Source organism: Malurus melanocephalus, unplaced genomic scaffold (genome assembly GCF_030028575.1).
Source record: "Malurus melanocephalus ecotype Western Australia unplaced genomic scaffold, MMel_1.1 scaffold_235, whole genome shotgun sequence".
NCBI classification, from domain to species: Eukaryota; Metazoa; Chordata; class Aves; order Passeriformes; family Maluridae; genus Malurus; species Malurus melanocephalus.
Genome location: NW_026623467.1, coordinates 943,269 through 960,841, shown reverse-complemented (window position 1 = coordinate 960,841; position 17,573 = coordinate 943,269). Strand labels below are relative to the sequence as shown.

At 40.6% G+C, this 17,573-nt stretch overlaps 1 protein-coding gene across 2 annotated transcripts in view; it reads right to left on the bottom strand.

Annotated features, from left to right (window-relative positions):
- Window positions 1-17,573, bottom strand: part of XDH (xanthine dehydrogenase) — a 48,411-nt gene that overhangs the window by 1,906 nt on the left and 28,932 nt on the right. For both annotated transcript variants that reach the window (XM_057374899.1, XM_057374900.1), the window contains exons 19-35: window positions 16,316-16,439; window positions 15,791-15,910; window positions 14,146-14,242; window positions 12,997-13,121; window positions 12,160-12,293; window positions 10,652-10,739; window positions 10,026-10,112; window positions 8,620-8,811; window positions 7,992-8,137; window positions 7,312-7,393; window positions 6,647-6,742; window positions 5,800-5,928; window positions 4,736-4,810; window positions 3,844-3,896; window positions 2,630-2,744; window positions 1,918-1,983; window positions 171-359 (exon numbers count right to left, since the gene is read on the bottom strand). In XM_057374899.1, the coding sequence (XP_057230882.1) occupies window positions 171-359; window positions 1,918-1,983; window positions 2,630-2,744; window positions 3,844-3,896; window positions 4,736-4,810; window positions 5,800-5,928; window positions 6,647-6,742; window positions 7,312-7,393; window positions 7,992-8,137; window positions 8,620-8,811; window positions 10,026-10,112; window positions 10,652-10,739; window positions 12,160-12,293; window positions 12,997-13,121; window positions 14,146-14,242; window positions 15,791-15,910; window positions 16,316-16,439 (1,918 nt within the window). The remainder of the gene's footprint in view (window positions 1-170; window positions 360-1,917; window positions 1,984-2,629; window positions 2,745-3,843; window positions 3,897-4,735; window positions 4,811-5,799; window positions 5,929-6,646; window positions 6,743-7,311; window positions 7,394-7,991; window positions 8,138-8,619; window positions 8,812-10,025; window positions 10,113-10,651; window positions 10,740-12,159; window positions 12,294-12,996; window positions 13,122-14,145; window positions 14,243-15,790; window positions 15,911-16,315; window positions 16,440-17,573) is intronic.

Genomic DNA, 17,573 nt, shown 5'->3' with positions numbered 1-17,573 from the left:
TCAGAAAGGATAGTACACACATTTCTGATAAGAAACTGAAAARCATCTTAACCTCGGAGTAAAGGCAGCATAATGAGGTGAACTGTTTGGACACCCAGAATCATGACTTTATCCCACTAGGTTCACAGTGCCAKGGAGCCATAAGAGGCCCAGAGATCTCCCGGGTGTACCTTGGATGAGTAAACTGCTTTGCTGTTGGGGCAGTCACGGAGAAGAGACACATAGAATTCTGTTGGGATGTCTCCAAATGCCGGGATTTTGTACATGCCAGGCCCTCGAGTGTACAAGTTCCCTTCAGGAGAGTAGCGCAGCTCCTCCATGGTGAAGAGCCCAATGCCCTGGACAAACGCTCCTTCTATCTACAAACACATCCAGACAAGGTTACATTGTTGTTGTTSTTCCCTGCACAAGGACAGTGATGACATCCACTCAGTTTTTCAACCCTCCCCATCTGATTCAGGTCCCGCTTCTTATCTCTAAACCCTTGTCCCTTCTGYTGGGTACAATCTTTGCACAATCCCTGTGTTCCCACATAAGTGTGGCTGCATTTCCCTGGCAGGTGAAGCAATTTACAAACAGATTTTCTGTAAATTCAGGACAATAATTTTCTGATAAAGCAACCAAAAAAAAAAAAAATTGATTCGTTCCCAGGCAGAGTAACACAATGAGTTGAATTTGCTGATTATTAAAAGGACAAGTAGACTAAAAAGACTGAAGATGAAATATCTAAAGACAAACTATTTTTTGCTTTCTGTTTCAGTATAAATGCTTTCCTAAGTGCTGCATATTATCAGGTCACCAGCATATATACCTGCAAAACACTCTCATATCCATCAAGTTCTAAAGACTTCTCTGCCTATTTTTCTACTGCAAATTTTAGGGGGAAAAAATTACAAAATTATGAGAGGAGGATGTGATAGAACAACCCTGCAGGAAGCAGCTCTGCTTTCTGTGCCCACTAAGCTATCTGACAGCCAGATAAGTCTAAAGATTTGGCACAAACATTCATTAACCCATCTCTGTGTACTTGTGTTCCTGCTCTTGTGCCACATCCTTCTTTTCCTGTGCTCCTACATCCTCTGCAGCAATTCACAGGACACAGGAATTGAAGACCCCTTTGACAGGCTCCATTTAGCCCAGCTCTCAACTCCCAAACCTAAARTGACAGCCTGCAAAGACAGAAAATCTCTTTCTCCCCTTGGCCACTTAAAAAAAAAAAACTCTTTCAGAAAAAATGTCACCTTCAAAGAAGTTTCATTTTGACTATAGCAGAGCTCTGCAAGTCATGCTGTCCTGTAATCCCAAATTCTGCAGCAGTTCCACTGGGGTTAGCCATATCAACATCTAGAGTTAGCCAGGGAGCTAAGATGACTAGATAAGCATGTCTAACAATTAATCTCTTGGTCTGTCAAACAACCCTGTGCTTATTGCCTTTATCTGCTAWGAGATACTGTGATTATTACTGCACAAAATTTTGAAGGAATCATCAAAATGATGAAGTGCCTGCCCAAGGGCTTTGCCAGATAAGTGCCTGGTCCAACTTCCTATTGAGAACTCTACAGAGCAGCAGCTGGAGGACAGAATCTACCACCCTAATTCTTTAGTCACAGGAGAATTTCCATTAAATTAAATAGACTTAATATTGACAGATAGGAGTATAAATATCAGGTTTTAGCCTAAAATTGGGATTTAGTGGCCAGTGGGATTTAGCCTAAAAAACATCAAGGAGGGTGGTAACTGGACAATATCCTGTAGTGTTAATATGCAAACCAAAAAAACCCAAACCCTAACAGAATAGTTCCCTATGTAATTCTGTGGCAAGTTTAAAAGATTGTGTTTGGAGAGGGCTAACAAACAAAGCTTGAGAGTAGTGTGGGTGCTTTAGCTTTATGGCAATAGCAACACTTTTTCACTTACCTGTCCTATATCTATGGCTGGGTTCAGACTGGTACCAACATCCATAACAATGTCTGTGCGAATGTTCTAAAAAACAGGAATAAAGTATAAATCAGCACAGGTCACTGAAACTGGTGCACCACAGTCTCGTGTRAGGAGGAGTATCCAGACACCATCCCACACTTGGACACTGTTTACAGATCTTATCTCAGCTGAACTCCTCATATTGACTTTGAGTTCATCACCAAAGTAAATCAAAGGAACACACTGCAGCTTTCCCCAGAGGTCCAATGGACCCAATTAATATTAATTCCAAGCTGCTGGTATCAGTGATCTGTACCTGAGCACAACCAATTAGGTCAGATTCTGATAATATTTTTTTTCTTTTCCTTTCTTCCCAGAAGCCTTCAGTGTTATTTTTAATGATTAACTCAATTCTKGGATGTTTTTGTACTTTTGTGCCAACACAATGGTGCTATCTCTTACTCAAGCAAATCCAATAACTTTTGCAATCATTCATTAAGCCCCAAATCCCCGCAGGGTAGATAATTATTGTTTTATTACACTTTACGAATGGCTGCACTGTGGAACAGAGGAGTTAAGAAATTTACTGAAGGTCACACCAGACCAATGACAGAACCAGGAACAGGCTGACACCCAGTGTTTGTTCTAACTCCCTGTGAATGTTCCCTTCACCAAAACAYGGAGAGCTGTTTCACCGCTGACCCCTCACCTTGTGGTCCCCTGTCAGGCAATCTATCTCAACCTCAGAGCAAGCAACACCGTAACTGAAGTAGGAGAATGGTTTCCCTTCGTTCTTCTCAAAGTCATAGCCAACATCAGGAATTCTTGATAGAAAGAAAAACAAAATCACATTTTATTTAATGAAAAAAATGAATATGACTGTAATGCAACTTATCAAAATCCTTATTCACTTTTGTTTCATTCCTTCTGTCAAGCCCATGCAGAAATGAAAAGCGTAAACAACTATAAATAGGAATCGATTTAAACTGCTCTGCGTTCCCAAATCTGATTGAAACCATCAAACTATTTTAGCCATCTTCCCATGAATCTCAGGGCTTGTGATGACTATTATAAACTCATTCTCACCAATCCAGTTGCAAATCCTTTGCTTTTAGGGAGCAGCTGAATGTTTCTTTAGGGCCATTAAATTTCAGAACATAGTCAAGCTGGAACAGAAACTGATTAAGGTAAGAACTGATTTTAAGCAGTTCACAGCAAACTTTGTATCTGGCTAGTTGCACTTTATCTGAAAACTGGTTTATTAAAATACTGACAAGYCACTTGGTTAAGAGAAAAAATACATTTCAGAGATGCAAAAGAAATGTACTCATAGTGCATTTTAGTCCTAAATAGGTTCTTCTCAACACTGTGCTTATTTATTAATGTCAACCCCTGCTTTAAAGATGATGGATCTCTGCTTTCATCCAGCAGAAAAGCTAAGAGAGGTGCCTTGTTTCAGAACTGCACAGGGTCCAGCAAGATTCTGAAATGGGAGAGCAAAGCTGGAAATGGCTGCTATCTGCTCATGCCACGAGACAGGATTTTCCTCAAGGACAACCTTTGTCCCCTCTTATCCCATGTGGTGGTTCTAGTGCAAAACTAGGTCACCAGGATGACACACAGCACAGCCCCAGGCAAGGCTCTGGTTTCATTTATGCCTCTTCAGACCAAAGTYAGCTGGAATGAAGTTAGATCTACTCCAGGTTTACTTGTCCTCAGAGCTGTGCTCCATCAGGAGTTGATTCTCCCYAGCCAGGAAGTTGTTAATCTCAGTTTGCCACTTGTAGGTAGGAAAGGGAATGCAGCTTTTATTTCAAGCAGTGACAGGGGGCTGGGGGCTGTAAATCCTCCCAGAATTTCCCTGGATGCAATCCATACAATTACTTACAAGAGTAAGTGCCTCTGCAATGAATTTTCTCTCACCTGTAAAACCCTGTGGCTGACAGGCTGACACAGCTCTCATAGGCGGTTTTAATCTGGCAAAGTGAACAAGAGTTTCAAAACAGTAATTGTACAACCAGGCCCAGCAAAATCACTGCACAAAAACATTTCCAGGAGGTCTCAAGGAGGTGTCCAGTGACAGACAGCTGTCACACTACCCAACAGCAGCACTGCCAAACATCATGACTGSAGCTGCTTCCCTGAATTGCCCTGTCAGCAGCTACCAAGGGCAGAACTTGAACCATTGGCAGAGGATGAGACCTGCTTTTGTTTGTCTCTCAGCTACAGGTTAGACTTTCAGCCTCAGAGACAAAGGTTAAATTGAYAGGTCATCTTGACTTCAGTGAGGGAAATTCTATCCTGACTTCCAAATCACAAAGTCAAAACTCCTCTGGTGAAGAGCAGAGCTTGGATCTGGAGAGAGCCTTACAGCCCACCCATCTCTTCCCATTGAGGGTACAGAGACATTGCAGCCAAGGAGCACTGCAGGGGCTGAATGGCAGCTCAACAAGAGTTGATGCTACAGAATCCCTTCATTAAAAATCAGGTTTCCTTCTGTCCAAGACTGTAGCCTGACTAGAAAGATATATTAAACCACTCAAGACTTTTGTTTGATAAAGTTTGCTGTAGGCTGGCCCCAAAATTTGGAGAAATCTCAGGATTAAAGTAATAACTGATGTTTTGGGGATGGCCTCTTGCAGCTTTAATTACTTGGAAATCCATGCCAGRTCTGTGTTTCACTGTCTTTGCTCAAATCAATGCTATCAGGGTGCAGAAGGTGTGGCGGACACACCTGCACACATGGTTTAGGTTTACAAATTAAAACAATCTCTGACAAWGTCCACTTGTCTCATGACAGATACAAACAGCTTACCCAGTCTTCCCAGGATCCCTTGGGATTAGCACGTTTGATCGGCTCAAGTCTTTTTAAGATAGTCTGACAYGCATTCTAGAAACAAAGAGAGAGAGAGAAGAAATATTTTAAGATTTGAATAGCCAGCTTATGGTATTAAGAGCCCTATGAGAGTTTCAAAGAACTTTCAGCTTAAATCAATATTGCCTTTAGAACTTTGGCATAGCATAGCATAAAAAGGAACAAAGTTCACTAAAGGATATCTTGCTACATAKGAAGAAAAGTTGACTGAAGAGGATTTTAAAGGAGATTGGCTGTGCTGATAGCAGAAAGGAATCCCAAATTCAGCACAGAATTTTCTGGACCATGACACAAAATATAAGAAGTCCACTCATTTATACATTAACTTTATCTGTACCAATTCTGTACAGAACAGCTCAGCAYGTCTTGCAAGCTCATTGTTWAWWMYKRAAAAAAAAATTTCCAAAACTCAACYTACTCTGATAAGCCATGCAGAGAATAAAAACAGCCTAATGATTTTACTTTACAGGTTACACTTCCCCTTTTCTTTTAAACTGAGAATGGCCTGTACTAAATTCCTCTTATAAGTGGAAAAGTCGCATACCCAGCAAATATATACATTGGTAACTCCACCACAGCAGATATACAACCATGCCATTGCTACAGCAGAACATTTGCTCTGAGCATATCAACACTTAGAGCTTGTGGAGYATAGCTCTCAGGCCATTTGCTATTAATACATGCAGTAAAATGTATTTGTTATAGATAAGGCTGACTTAATTACATAGAAGCTGGCTACTTAAATGGATGCTTTGATCTGCTCATTTTAAGCAATCCCAAAGACTCTATTTTTAGAACTACTAAAGGACTGAAGGAGAGTTTTGAACAACTTGAAAAAATATAGTCATTTAATTTCAACAGGTAAAGAGATTGTGAGGCATCCTTAGACTGGAACTGCCTTTTGATGGTTGTTTTCCTTAAGMAATGGATAAATACAGAACAGCTTTTCATGCTCTGGAGCCCTCTCTTGTAACCCCCTCCTTTAAATAATTCAGCTTCCATACATGGACGGCCATTCCATTGATGTCTGCACTGACTGAAGCAGCTGTCGGGGAGGTGTTTGGGACGGTGTTTGTGCTGGTCTCGCTGATGTAAATTTTGGAGGTGGGCACTCCCAGAGATCTGCTAGCAACCTGTGGAGCAAAAGTAAACAACTGGTGAGCAGCACTTCTTATCTATGAGCATTGTCATTCATTGTTTACACTGCCAGGACCCACCTGCAACCYCTACCCTCTCCCACCATAAACTTCATTTTTCCTGCAGACCAAGTTGTTTCAGTGACTGAGGACTGGCCTGAACATTGTTATGTTTGCATTTCACAGGCTGAATGTGTGAGCACATACACTTTTGCCACAATGACAGGCATTCACTTCACTATTGTGARACTAAATGCTTCTCTCAACAATTAAAAGAATCAGAAGATTAAAAATGCCGTAAGATTTTCTTTTCATTTTTCTGCCAAAGGAATGTTACTCCCTTAAGCCTTTTAAACTACAGAAGCATATACAAATATATATGTTTGCAATACAACTAATTTTTTTTATAAAATGCACATAAACTGTGCCTTTATCGGGTGAAATGAAATTGCTAGAGAAATTAAACTGTAAACATAACCTGCATTATCTACATAAAGAGATTTAAGATGATGAAGAATCTGATTCTCATACTCCAGTAGGATAATACTCTGGAAATCTAGCACTGCTGCTGTAACAGTGAAGAGGAATTAGTCATGATTTGTTGCCCTCTGCATGCACACAGAGGAAATGTCAAGCTGCCTGAGGCAACACTGTGGGGAGAATGTAATTCTCCTGAAAAGATGTTTCATTCAGTTAAGCCCAAACTCATTATTACCTGAATCATTTTGGTGTGAAGTCCTTGACCCATCTCAGTCCCCCCATGTGTAAGTAACACAGAGCCATCTGTATACACATGGATCAGAGCTCCAGCCTACAAAAGGGAACATTAATCATCATAAATTAACTAGTGAAGTACTTAGCAGACCACAGGAAGAATTMATTCACAGCTAGACTAAGGTTGTTCTTTGGTGCAACTCAAGCCACTTGTTTACACTTGAGGTGAGTTTGGTTTAGTCTCACCAGCTCACTAGAGGTTCCAAWGTCATAACAAACCTCAGTCAGCATTTTCAGCTCAGAAAGCAGGTGAAGTAATCCAATCCTGCCCCTGTGAAACACAGACACACCCTTCACCTGAACTTGCCAACACCACTGACAGTCCCTCAAATCAGCTCAAACACAGAAGTGTTTCTACCATTGAGAGAAGCAGGGAAATTAACCTAACACAATTATCATGAAAATGTAGCAACACTGTGGTGTCTTTTGGACAATATAAACTGGGAACAGTTGTGCTGCTCATTTTGGCTTRAAAAATGTGTGGCTTTTCTTAACGAATTTATTACTTCTATAAGAAGCTCCACTTTGGTACAAATGGAGGAAGGCCTGGGGGGAGGCAGCATAAATGCAGCTTCTCTAGCAAAAAGGTGAATGACATTTACTGACCTGGTTCAGAAAGGGSACAGTGAAACTGATGCCAAATTTGGTAGGAATGATGCACATCCCTCTCTTCTTCCAGCGGTTCTGCCTGCAAGGAAAGAACATCATTCATATACTCATGAGGCTTTTATCAAAATTCAATCCTGCTTYCCTCTGACTGTGTATCAAATAGAAATTAAATACTTGACTGTGATATAGACTGAGTTAGTCACTAATTTGTGTTAAGGAATTAAGGCTTTCTTTTTTTTTTTTGTTTCAACAGGAAGAAATTAAAACTGAAGATGCTTCCCCCAAGCATGATAGAAGCAGTTGTCTGGACTATTAACTATGCTATTGCATATAGAAGCCAGCTAAAAAAAGTCTATAAGGCACGGGGAAGTCTAAACAAATTGCCTTGATAGTCATGTGAAAATCCTCACTGGACTTGAAGAAATTCCTCTTCTTTGCTACATTTCAYTTACAAAATCACATCATGCTAGGTCTGACTCTAGCCTTATTTATGTTACCAGCTTACTGAGAGAGTTTTCCTCTGACAGTGAGCATGAAGGGATTTCAAAAAGAGAAATTTTTGGAAGTCACTCTACAAATATAAGGTTTGACTTCACATCACTTGAATTGCTTAGGGAATTTCAGAAGTTAGTAGGCAACAAGTGCACCCAGTAACAAGACAGCWCCAGAGCACCTACTTGTTGAATTCTTCAATCTGTTTCTTCCTGGCATGATAGCTGGAGCTGGACAAACATTCATCCCAGCATCTTGGTAGAGTAAATCCCTCCAGCTTTTGGTTAAAATGAGTTACATCTCCTTCATGATAGAGATTGAGCTTCCGTACCTTCCCAAAAAGACATAAAATGGACAYGCCAAGTTAAATGCTTCAGACAAGGATGGATGAGATCTAAACTGTGCTGCTTCCTAATTTTACTACTTTACTCTTTCTACAGAGCAAAATAATTAATAAACATATATCTGTTTATGGGAAATCAGGAACTGAGTCCTTAAGGCTGGGAATTTTCAGAGATTGGGACTTAAGCACATTGTCAGTAAGATTAAGATATTTAGTGCCTTTGGACTTAATTCCTTTTAATATCTATCCTTAAAGCAGATGTTACAAAATTGAGGCTACCAAGTAATTTAGGTAAACAGAAGATAATCCATCTATAATGTGTCCATCACACAAGAAGTTTGAGATCCTGCCCGGAGCTCAGCAAAAATGAAACAAAACTTCTCATGCTTAAAAATTGTATGTGTCTGTGTCCAGTTGTTAGAGCTTGTTCAAAGGCAACGCCACCCTGGCAGGTGTCGGTGGGTCTGTACCTCCTCAGGTGGCARGCCACACTTCCGAGCAAGATCACTCATCCAGCACTCAGCAATCATCATTCCCTGGGGCCCCCCAAAGCCACGGAAGGCTGTGTTRGAAGGCAAGTTGGTCTTGCAAACAATGCCCACGCTGCTGACGTTGGGGATGTTGTAGGAGTTATCCAAGTGTAACAGGGCTCTGTCCATTACCTGGTGAAGAGAAGGAATGGAGGTGGRCATATTTTACATGAATTGGATGTCAGACTTCTCACTAGTGCCAAAACCARACTGGAAGCTCTGAAGCTAATTTACAACAATCAGCACTTTCCCTTGCACCCTGCAATGCTGCAGTCAACACAGGTGGATGAGTACTGAAGTGCAGCCAGAACTGCCTCCCACGTGCAATGGAGTGTCAGGTGGTGTCCTCCTGAAGGACAGGACAATAAGCACATTTCTCTGCTGACACTTATGGCTCTTGGACAGATGGAGCTTCAAAGTCCTTTTCTGGCCCTGGGCTCTGCCAAGTCAAACTGTTACTCTATGCCATTACCTGTCTGGAAGAAACAGTTTTCATTATATTGAATAATCTGTTACTGCAAAAGAAGTCTTGCTGATGTCAAGTGACTCAGCACTAGGCTATGGCAGTAAGGGCAACCCTATGAAATAAAGATTTTCACTAACTCCACCTGAACTGAAAGATTTGAGATCTTTCTCCACTTATTGTCCGCATGGGAAAGGGCTAGAATTTCCTTCTGGCTTTTCCAAATTTCCCTTACAGCAACAGCACAGGAAGGAGATTACACAMAACCCAACTTTATTTCAATGTGGAGAGCTTTCCAGTCCCCCAATTCAGACACAGAGACAATTGCATAGATGTCCTCTCAACCAGGACCTCAGCTTATGCAAAGACACTTTTCTGTTGTTCTKCTCACTCATCAGTGCAAAACCTCTTGGAGACAAACTTAGAACTCAGGCTCATTTTTTGTCCTTGCTGCTTGTGAACCCAGTGTTGGTTTTAGCTAATCCTCATCAAGTYTGTTGATTTAGGCACTCTGCCCTGATCAGCCTGTTGACTGGGATGCTTCATATTCCAAGGAACTATCTTTTCCCAGAACTGGAGATCTGTCAGTCATCTTGCATTGTGCAACAGCTTTTCCATCACAGCCCTCTATAGTCCAAAACAAGCATTCTTGACCCCTTTGCTCAATCCGAGTGATTACAGCATCCATAAGAATTATGTAGCACATGCCAAGGCAGGTCAGTTGGCTCAGAGAGCATTTGTGGAAGCTCCAAACCCCCTTCAAAGCTTATCAGTCATGTCAAAGAGCTGCATGTGCAAGCAATGCTATAGGCAACAGCTCCGAAGTCAGAGCAAAAGGTTGCACAGAAAAACACTTTCTGCTAAATTAGAAAATACTACTYACACCATGGGAGAGGTCTACAGAGTTGCCCCCATTGCTGTAGTAAGACACCTCCAGACTCTTGACTTTCCCATTCTTCATGAAACCAACCTGTCAAGAGAGTCTCCTCAGTAAATAGTTTTCTATAAAATATTGTGGTTTGTGCTTCCCTCCAAAAACTGAATGGATCTCATACAGGCAGAGGGCTGATGGTCCCCAGTGCAGCATAGGACAGACACAGGCACCAACTGAGAGAGTTCCCAGTAAAGGGTACATGWGTGTATCTTAATCTTGTTCCCGAGAACTCTTCTAAATTAAGTGCTGGGCAATTATCACAGCCACATATTCCTGAACAGGTTTTTCCTTTCTGAAGCAGCAGCAGTTGGGTGGGGWTTTAAGCAGAAAGGAAGTTAACAAAGCACATGGCTGTGTAAAGGATGCTTTAAGGGCATGGGGGAGGCTCTAAGAGCAGTGTGATTGCCAGCAGGGGCAAAGTCTTGGTTGCAAGGGAGAATTATTCATTCATTTGCAGCAGGGAGATCAGCAGTGAAACAACCACAGCAGCACRTTTTTCACAATGTCTTAATGCTCTCTGATGTCTCAAGGGACAACACTGAGACCACAAGCATTCTTCCCATGTGTGTGCATACCTTGTATCTCCCCAGGAAGGGGTGCCTCCCACCACTGACCAGCATGTCCTCATCTCGATCCAGCATGCACCTCACTGCACGGCCCGTTCTGTGAAAGGATACATTCTTTTAGGCAGAGCCTGAAATGCACTGTACAGTTCCTGCAGAGCAAGACCCTACTCTTTGTCTTTCCAGAGTGGCAGTGGAGAGTTAAGGGTAAACTGCTTKGTTTATATATCTTCCTCTTAAGAAAATGGCAAGATTGAGTAAAAAAAATAAACATTTCAGAAGTTAGAACCTGTTTGTGAAAACTCTTGCAAAGACTTTTGTATTAAAAAGTAGGATAATTTCTTAGAGACAGATGYTAATAACTGAGCAATCACTGTTTTCCAGATTATTTCTCAAGGCACTCTGGCTTTGGAAGAGAGAACACCATAATAACACAAAGTGAAGTACTAACTAGCCTTCAATTTGGCCTTGTTTTTTATTTGCTTATTCATTATCCAAGGGGAAGAGTAGGAACTGCTCCTTATTTTCTAACAATTTTGTCTTCTGAGTGCCTGTCTTCAGGTTGYACAAATATCTAGGGAATGTCATAGATGTTATTTKGTAACCTTGAGGATGTMAAACAGTGGTTTGCCTGGCAGAGATAAAGAGAAGAAAAGAATGCAAATGTATTATTGATTAATTAGGGAAAAATAGTTTCTTTGCTCAGAACAGAAAAAAAAAAATTTTAAAGGAGTTTCATTTTGGCTGCTCTCTTCCAAAGGTATTTTATCAAGGTTATTTTATCAAATTGCTGCTGTGCTGCAAGATGCCTCTAGAACAAGGGCATTGTACAGGGCAGGGCAGGGTCACAGGCAGGGCAGAAATGTCTCCTCAGAGGCCACGTTCACCCAAAACCTGCACAGTTAAATGTGAGCCCACATCAAAACTCCAGAAACAAGAAGCACGTTTCCAATCAGCTCTTCACAATTGGTTACAGCCTAGGTTCATTCCCTGAGCTTTTAGGGGTTTGAAAAGTGTGGGTTCCAAGGCCTGCCACCCTTCCTAGACAAAAATCTGAAGAGGGAGTTTGCGGAAAAGCAGACCAATAGTAGTGCAAGACCGTGTAGTAGAGTTTTGAACAAGGAAGGGATTCTCATACCTTTATTAAATGAAATAATAAATGAAATAATGGTAGGTGCTGGATTTTGAAATGGTTTGGAGTGAAGGCAGGGGGAGAGGCAAATAATTTGAGATACAAGAGTTTTCAGAGAGCACCAAAGGAATRAAGAGTAAGGAGGTTTTTTCCCCTTTCCTATTAAAAGCTGGCATTCCCACATAAAGAGCCCCTCTGGGCAGGTTCAATCCCAACTTCCAGCTGAACCCATCAGACACCTCTTTGGGAAATTCCAAGCTTGCTGTAAGTTGTACAGTAACAAGACATGAAGAGTACTGGAAGTGCTGCAGTGCAAATGACGCTCCAGAAAGAGGCAGCCCAGGTCAGCCTGAAGGAAAAAATCCCTGTTCCCCAYACCCAAACTTACTTGAAGGCTGCAACAGCCACTACAGATGTCAAAATAGTACTCCTAGTCTCTTTTCCTCCAAATCCTCCTCCCATTCTTTTCACTCGAACCACAACCCGATTGGAAGGCACTCCCAGTGCATTAGCAGCAAACTCCTAAAGAAAAYCAAAACAGCAGAACATGTAGGGAGCTCAGCTGGTGGTGGGAACTAGATACCAACACATTGCCTTCCTGAAACATTTCAACAGTGCAAATACTGCATTTGATGCCATTGGATTTGATGCAACTGGAGCCAATAAACCCAGCATTTAATCTCTGGTGGGGAAAAGGCACAGTGCTGCAGCACACAGGGCCACATTCAGGAAAAGACTGACATGAGATGAGATTACCAAGACACAGGTCTCATTTAACACAGGGCTTGACGTCCATACCACTCTCAATGTATTGAGAGACCTTTGGACAGTCTTGGTGAGCCAGCAAACAGGCCAAGGACACCTCATGGTGCCAGTAGCCTGTCTCATGGAATGGGAGAGTTGGTGCACAGCCAGTGGTTACACCATCTCTCTGATGTGTCATTCAAGCACCATGTCTGCTGAGCAGCTGGGACCCTCTCCAGAAAGTGCTAAGCATGTAATTCCTCTTGACAAAGATGTGTTGACAACAGAAACATTTCTGTCACCTGGAAGGAGATTCAGGATTCCAGAAGGATGGATATAGACTTTAAATCCCATACTCAACTCTAAGCCTAGGTGTTTTATTAATTGAAGAATAAAATAAGGGCAACTGTGAAACAACCATTCATCACATCTGAAACCGAGAAACAAATGCCTTTTAGGCCGCAGCTTAATGAGACAGTACCTGTGTCTTCATTGGGTTTTGGGTCGACACAAAGAGTTCCATCTCACCATCTTCTCCCTTTGGCACAGCCAGAGTACAATGAGTTTCCAGGTAGAAATGCTCCTGACCACCAAGGTACATCTCTCCTAGAAAATGGAGAAGAAATGCCCCAGAAAGGACGTCCCTGGTGTTATAAGGTGCCTCCAATCACATGGTGTCTTCAACCTACTGCCTTTTGTACATGTGTTAACTGACCACCCTTTGCTTTGCCCAGCACTGAATATCACTAGCTCTAAAACTGACAATTCTGGTTCAATAAACAATTCTGGTTTAATAAACAACAAAAAATAAACTCAAACCAAAACAACAAAACACAACAAAAAAATCCAGACATGCTTCCATTCCACTTTCTAGGAATCTTCATTCCAAAACACAAGTGGCTGGCGTTTCAAAAATAATCTTGCACACCATGCCATTGATCCAGCATCCCTTAAGAAGCAGTGCTTGGTGCCTTTCAAGACTGCCTCAATAACACCACTGAGATAAGGATAAAAATAAATCTAGTCTAGCAGWGTAGATAAAATACAAGGTTATAGTCTTTGAAACGGGAGAACAAAAATAGAAACCCAAAATGGCTTAAGATGATCTAAGGGGGAATCAATTCTCTATCACTGCATGTGGCTCTTCCCCAGGTCATCTTGCCTGGCAGTGCTGAGGTACAAATTCCAGTCATGCTACACACAAATGTCAGAATCAACCTCCTTTCTCMGTCATGGCCCTGATCTGTTCTTTGTGTCCCATTTTCCTAAGCTACAGTCATACACCAGATTAAAGGAAATTGGCTATCTGTAAGATTTAAACCAGACTATGCCTGGATAGGGAAAATCCCCTATGTCAAATCATTTAATTAAAAAAAAAAAAAAATTACTCAAGAAAAATGTATCCTTTCATTGGAAAAGAGTGTTTTCTGGGGGCACAGCTGGGAACATCCAGGTCCATTTGAAATAAAATCTTGCATGAGCTATGTGTACATCAGACTGAAACTTTATATGAAATGAATTTACTTCTGCAAGCCTTACAATATCATACACACAAAAAGGAGGCCGATAGCTTGACTTCTTTTGTCACAAAGTATCCTATTTTTAAAGAATTATTAATGCTTATTCTCACCTTCCAAAATGTGATCAGATTCTTCAAATCCTTTCTTCACATCTCCCTTATTAATCCTCTTTATATCCTTAAAGAAGGATTGTTTCTCAATAGCTTCCTAGGAAACAGAATGACACAATGAAATTTTTGTGTAAGTGCAATGAAATCAGAGCTTTCTCTGACTGAAGAAGAAATATCCAAGATAAAAAGAACGTATCAGACACTAACTGTGGTAACAGCCAAATGACTGGACTAAAAGCAGTATAAAATAACTTTTGGCAACAAAGCAATTTCCCAACAAACACCATAATTGGACCATCTTAAGGTACTCCTTGTGACTCATTTTACATTGTGGACCCAAAACCTCAAGGCTGGTAGGCACCAGGATTATAACTTAAAACTTATATTAAATCTTGTCTGTGGCCCAGAAGGTGGGAGAAAAGAAAATAAGAAGAAAAAAAAAATCAAGAAAAGGAGACAGAAAGAGAAAACTAAATCTCTCAGATAAGATAAAAAGTGCAGAAATAYTTCACTTCTGAGCTAATATATAGTCATCTTTGTAAGGGAAGTTTTACAAAGGCATTTTCCTTTTGTCAAAACTGAAGCTTTCCGTTATGAAAAAACCCCACAGAATGATTAAACAACAAAAACAAAAAAAAAAAAAAAATCAGCACATTTTTGGCACCACTCTCTGTTCCCTGATTGAATAAACAACTAGAAGCCTCAGAAAAGGCAAAGTTCTCACATTGTTTGTGAATCCACAAATCATACAAAAAAAACAGAATCTCTGTCCTCAGATGACAGTACCAATATCTGTACGAGACAGGGCACAGACTCTATGTATTTGCATGAATGCAATTCACATTTCCAAATACATGGTATGAAATATTGACTATTAAAAGTATTTAATTAGAATCCCATGGTTCTAATTTATCCACTAAGAATGGCTTCATGCTTTTCCCCCCTTTTTTCTAGATATGAATACTATGTAGCTATTATAATTTGGTTTTGCTGTTTCATAAGAAAATCTTGTCAACAAATTTTCTAGTTCAAAAATAAAAAAACCATGAAATGATCACACATTGTTGACATGAATTTCTTCAGCTTTGAGAAAAGCCACTTAATGACTGTGTCCATACAGTTCACAGTGGGGAATGAACTCCTGAAAATTAATTTGATCAGCTTTAGAAACCTGACAARTGGTCTGCAGAAATCTCAGAGAAGCAGTGCAATGCAGAGCTAGAAAAGACATTTTCACACTTTATTATTGCTTGTTATAAATGAAAGAATGAARAGTGAATGGATACTGATGAAGCCAGCAGGTTTTAATATTAAAATATTAAAAGCTAGCCTCAGTGGGTAAGAACGTAATTCACAGTAACCTTGTTCATTTAAACAAATTTGTGCTGAGCACAATTATCTCCCYGAGCTTGGCTTATTTGTTTCAGCTTTAAGTAGCACAGAACAAGTTAATGTATTCTAAATCAGTAGGGCATCAAAGATGTACCTTCTTTATATTTAAATACACAAATTATTCTTTCTATCSATATCCTGTTGCACCCACAAAGACAAACCAAACGTGGGGTTAAGGCACCACATGTGTGAGAACAGACCCAGACATCAGAGGTCCCAAGCCAACTGCAGATGCAGAACTGAGCCACCTTACCTGAATTGTCACAATAGGTTTAAGCTCTTCATACTTAATCTTCACRGCTTTAGCTGCTCTTTTGGAATGTTCTTGTGTGTCTGCAAGGACTGCCCCGATGATATGACCCACACAGGTGACCTACAAGCGAGATTAGGACTCACYGTCATTTGGGGTGCATGCATGCAGTAATGGGAGACTCGTGATAATTTTCTTTATCTATTCCTTTTATGCAGCTTTCCGTCTTTTTGTTCAGAGTAGTCTAAAACCAGCCCAGGGAAAGTAATCACAGCAAATTTGGACAGCAACTGAGTGAGTGAGCCTGTCCCAGGGGGCTGCAGCTTAGAGAAGAATCGTGGCGATAACACAGAGGAGAGGGGCATGGGGCAAAGGCACTTGGGCTTTATTGAATTTGGCACCAAGATTTCTATTAACTCCAGTGCAGCTGGAATGAATTCTGTATAAGACAGAGGACTTGACTGGACAATATGAGAAATGCTATCTCCTGAGCAGCATGATTGAAAAAAGCTATTTTTAACCACGTACCACATCCTCAGCAAAGACAGTCTCATCATTAGCGATGCCAGTGATGTTACTGCCAGGAACGTCCTTGGCAGAGACAAAACACACAAACCCAGGAACACTCTGAGCTTCAGATACATCTACAGAACTAAGGAAAGGAAAAGAGATAGTGTTATTTCTTTTTTTTTTTTTTTCTGTGTGTCAGCGATTATGACATTCCAATACAAAATCAGGCCTGATTCCCTCAAGTTTGGCTATGCCACATGAATATTATGTGACACCAAGGCAGAAAGGATTACATATTACACTAAAATCATTTAGATCTATATGATAATGTTAATCCTGACTGTGAGACTGATCACCAGTCTCCTTCTTTGGACTATATCATACATCTTCTCCCTAAGACATATCTGAACTTGATCCAATTGCCATGTGTACTAAAGATCCTTTGGTGACAATTGGTGTGAGTGATGCTGTGCCTCCATGTCTTCTTAGCTGCCATGATTCCATGAAGGCAAGATTCCTCCTGTCTTGTGCTAAACATGAAATTTTAGTGCAGACACRTATCATCTGCCATGGGTGAGTCAGGGAGAAATTGCTGAGGATCAATCACAAGGAAGTTTCAGGGTTTTTGAGGAGATGCAAAAGAAATTATGCTCAAAAAGACAAAAAAGCTTCATGAAAGGCTTTCTTTGGTAATCAGCAAAAGAGGTATCTAACCAAAATGGTAGTCAGCTTGAGTCATATATAGATTTAAAACTCAGAGACAAAACAACTAAAAAAGAGCAATATAATTTCATTTTTCTATGAAGAACTTAGGAAAAAATATGTTACAAAATACTTTCAGGCTCCTTTTGCAATATTCTTTACATTGGCATTACAGAGAAAAGTTGCAAATAGAAAAGCTGTGGCTTTGATTTTGCTGACTGAATGATTTATTGCCTTCTGTAAATTGCTGCAATTTTTTCAGGAACTTGTTTAGATTTCTGAATCTTTGATATARCCTGTACCTGAAAGCAGCTGTTAAAGCATCCCAGTGAGCCACATATTTTTAAAAAAAAGACATTAAATGTATGAGTCAACTTTGCCACGTGAGTTTTCAGACAGCAGGAACTGCAGACAAAGCTATTTTTCTTTGAAAAGTTGTCTTTYCCATACTTCTGCAGTAGTACCTCAGAAACAATCCCCTGCCAGTTTCCCTTAGTTACAAATGCAGAGGTAGGTGATRTCTGATTTACATTTGGTGCTCAAAATCTGACTCAGATGAAGTGGAAGTTTTCAG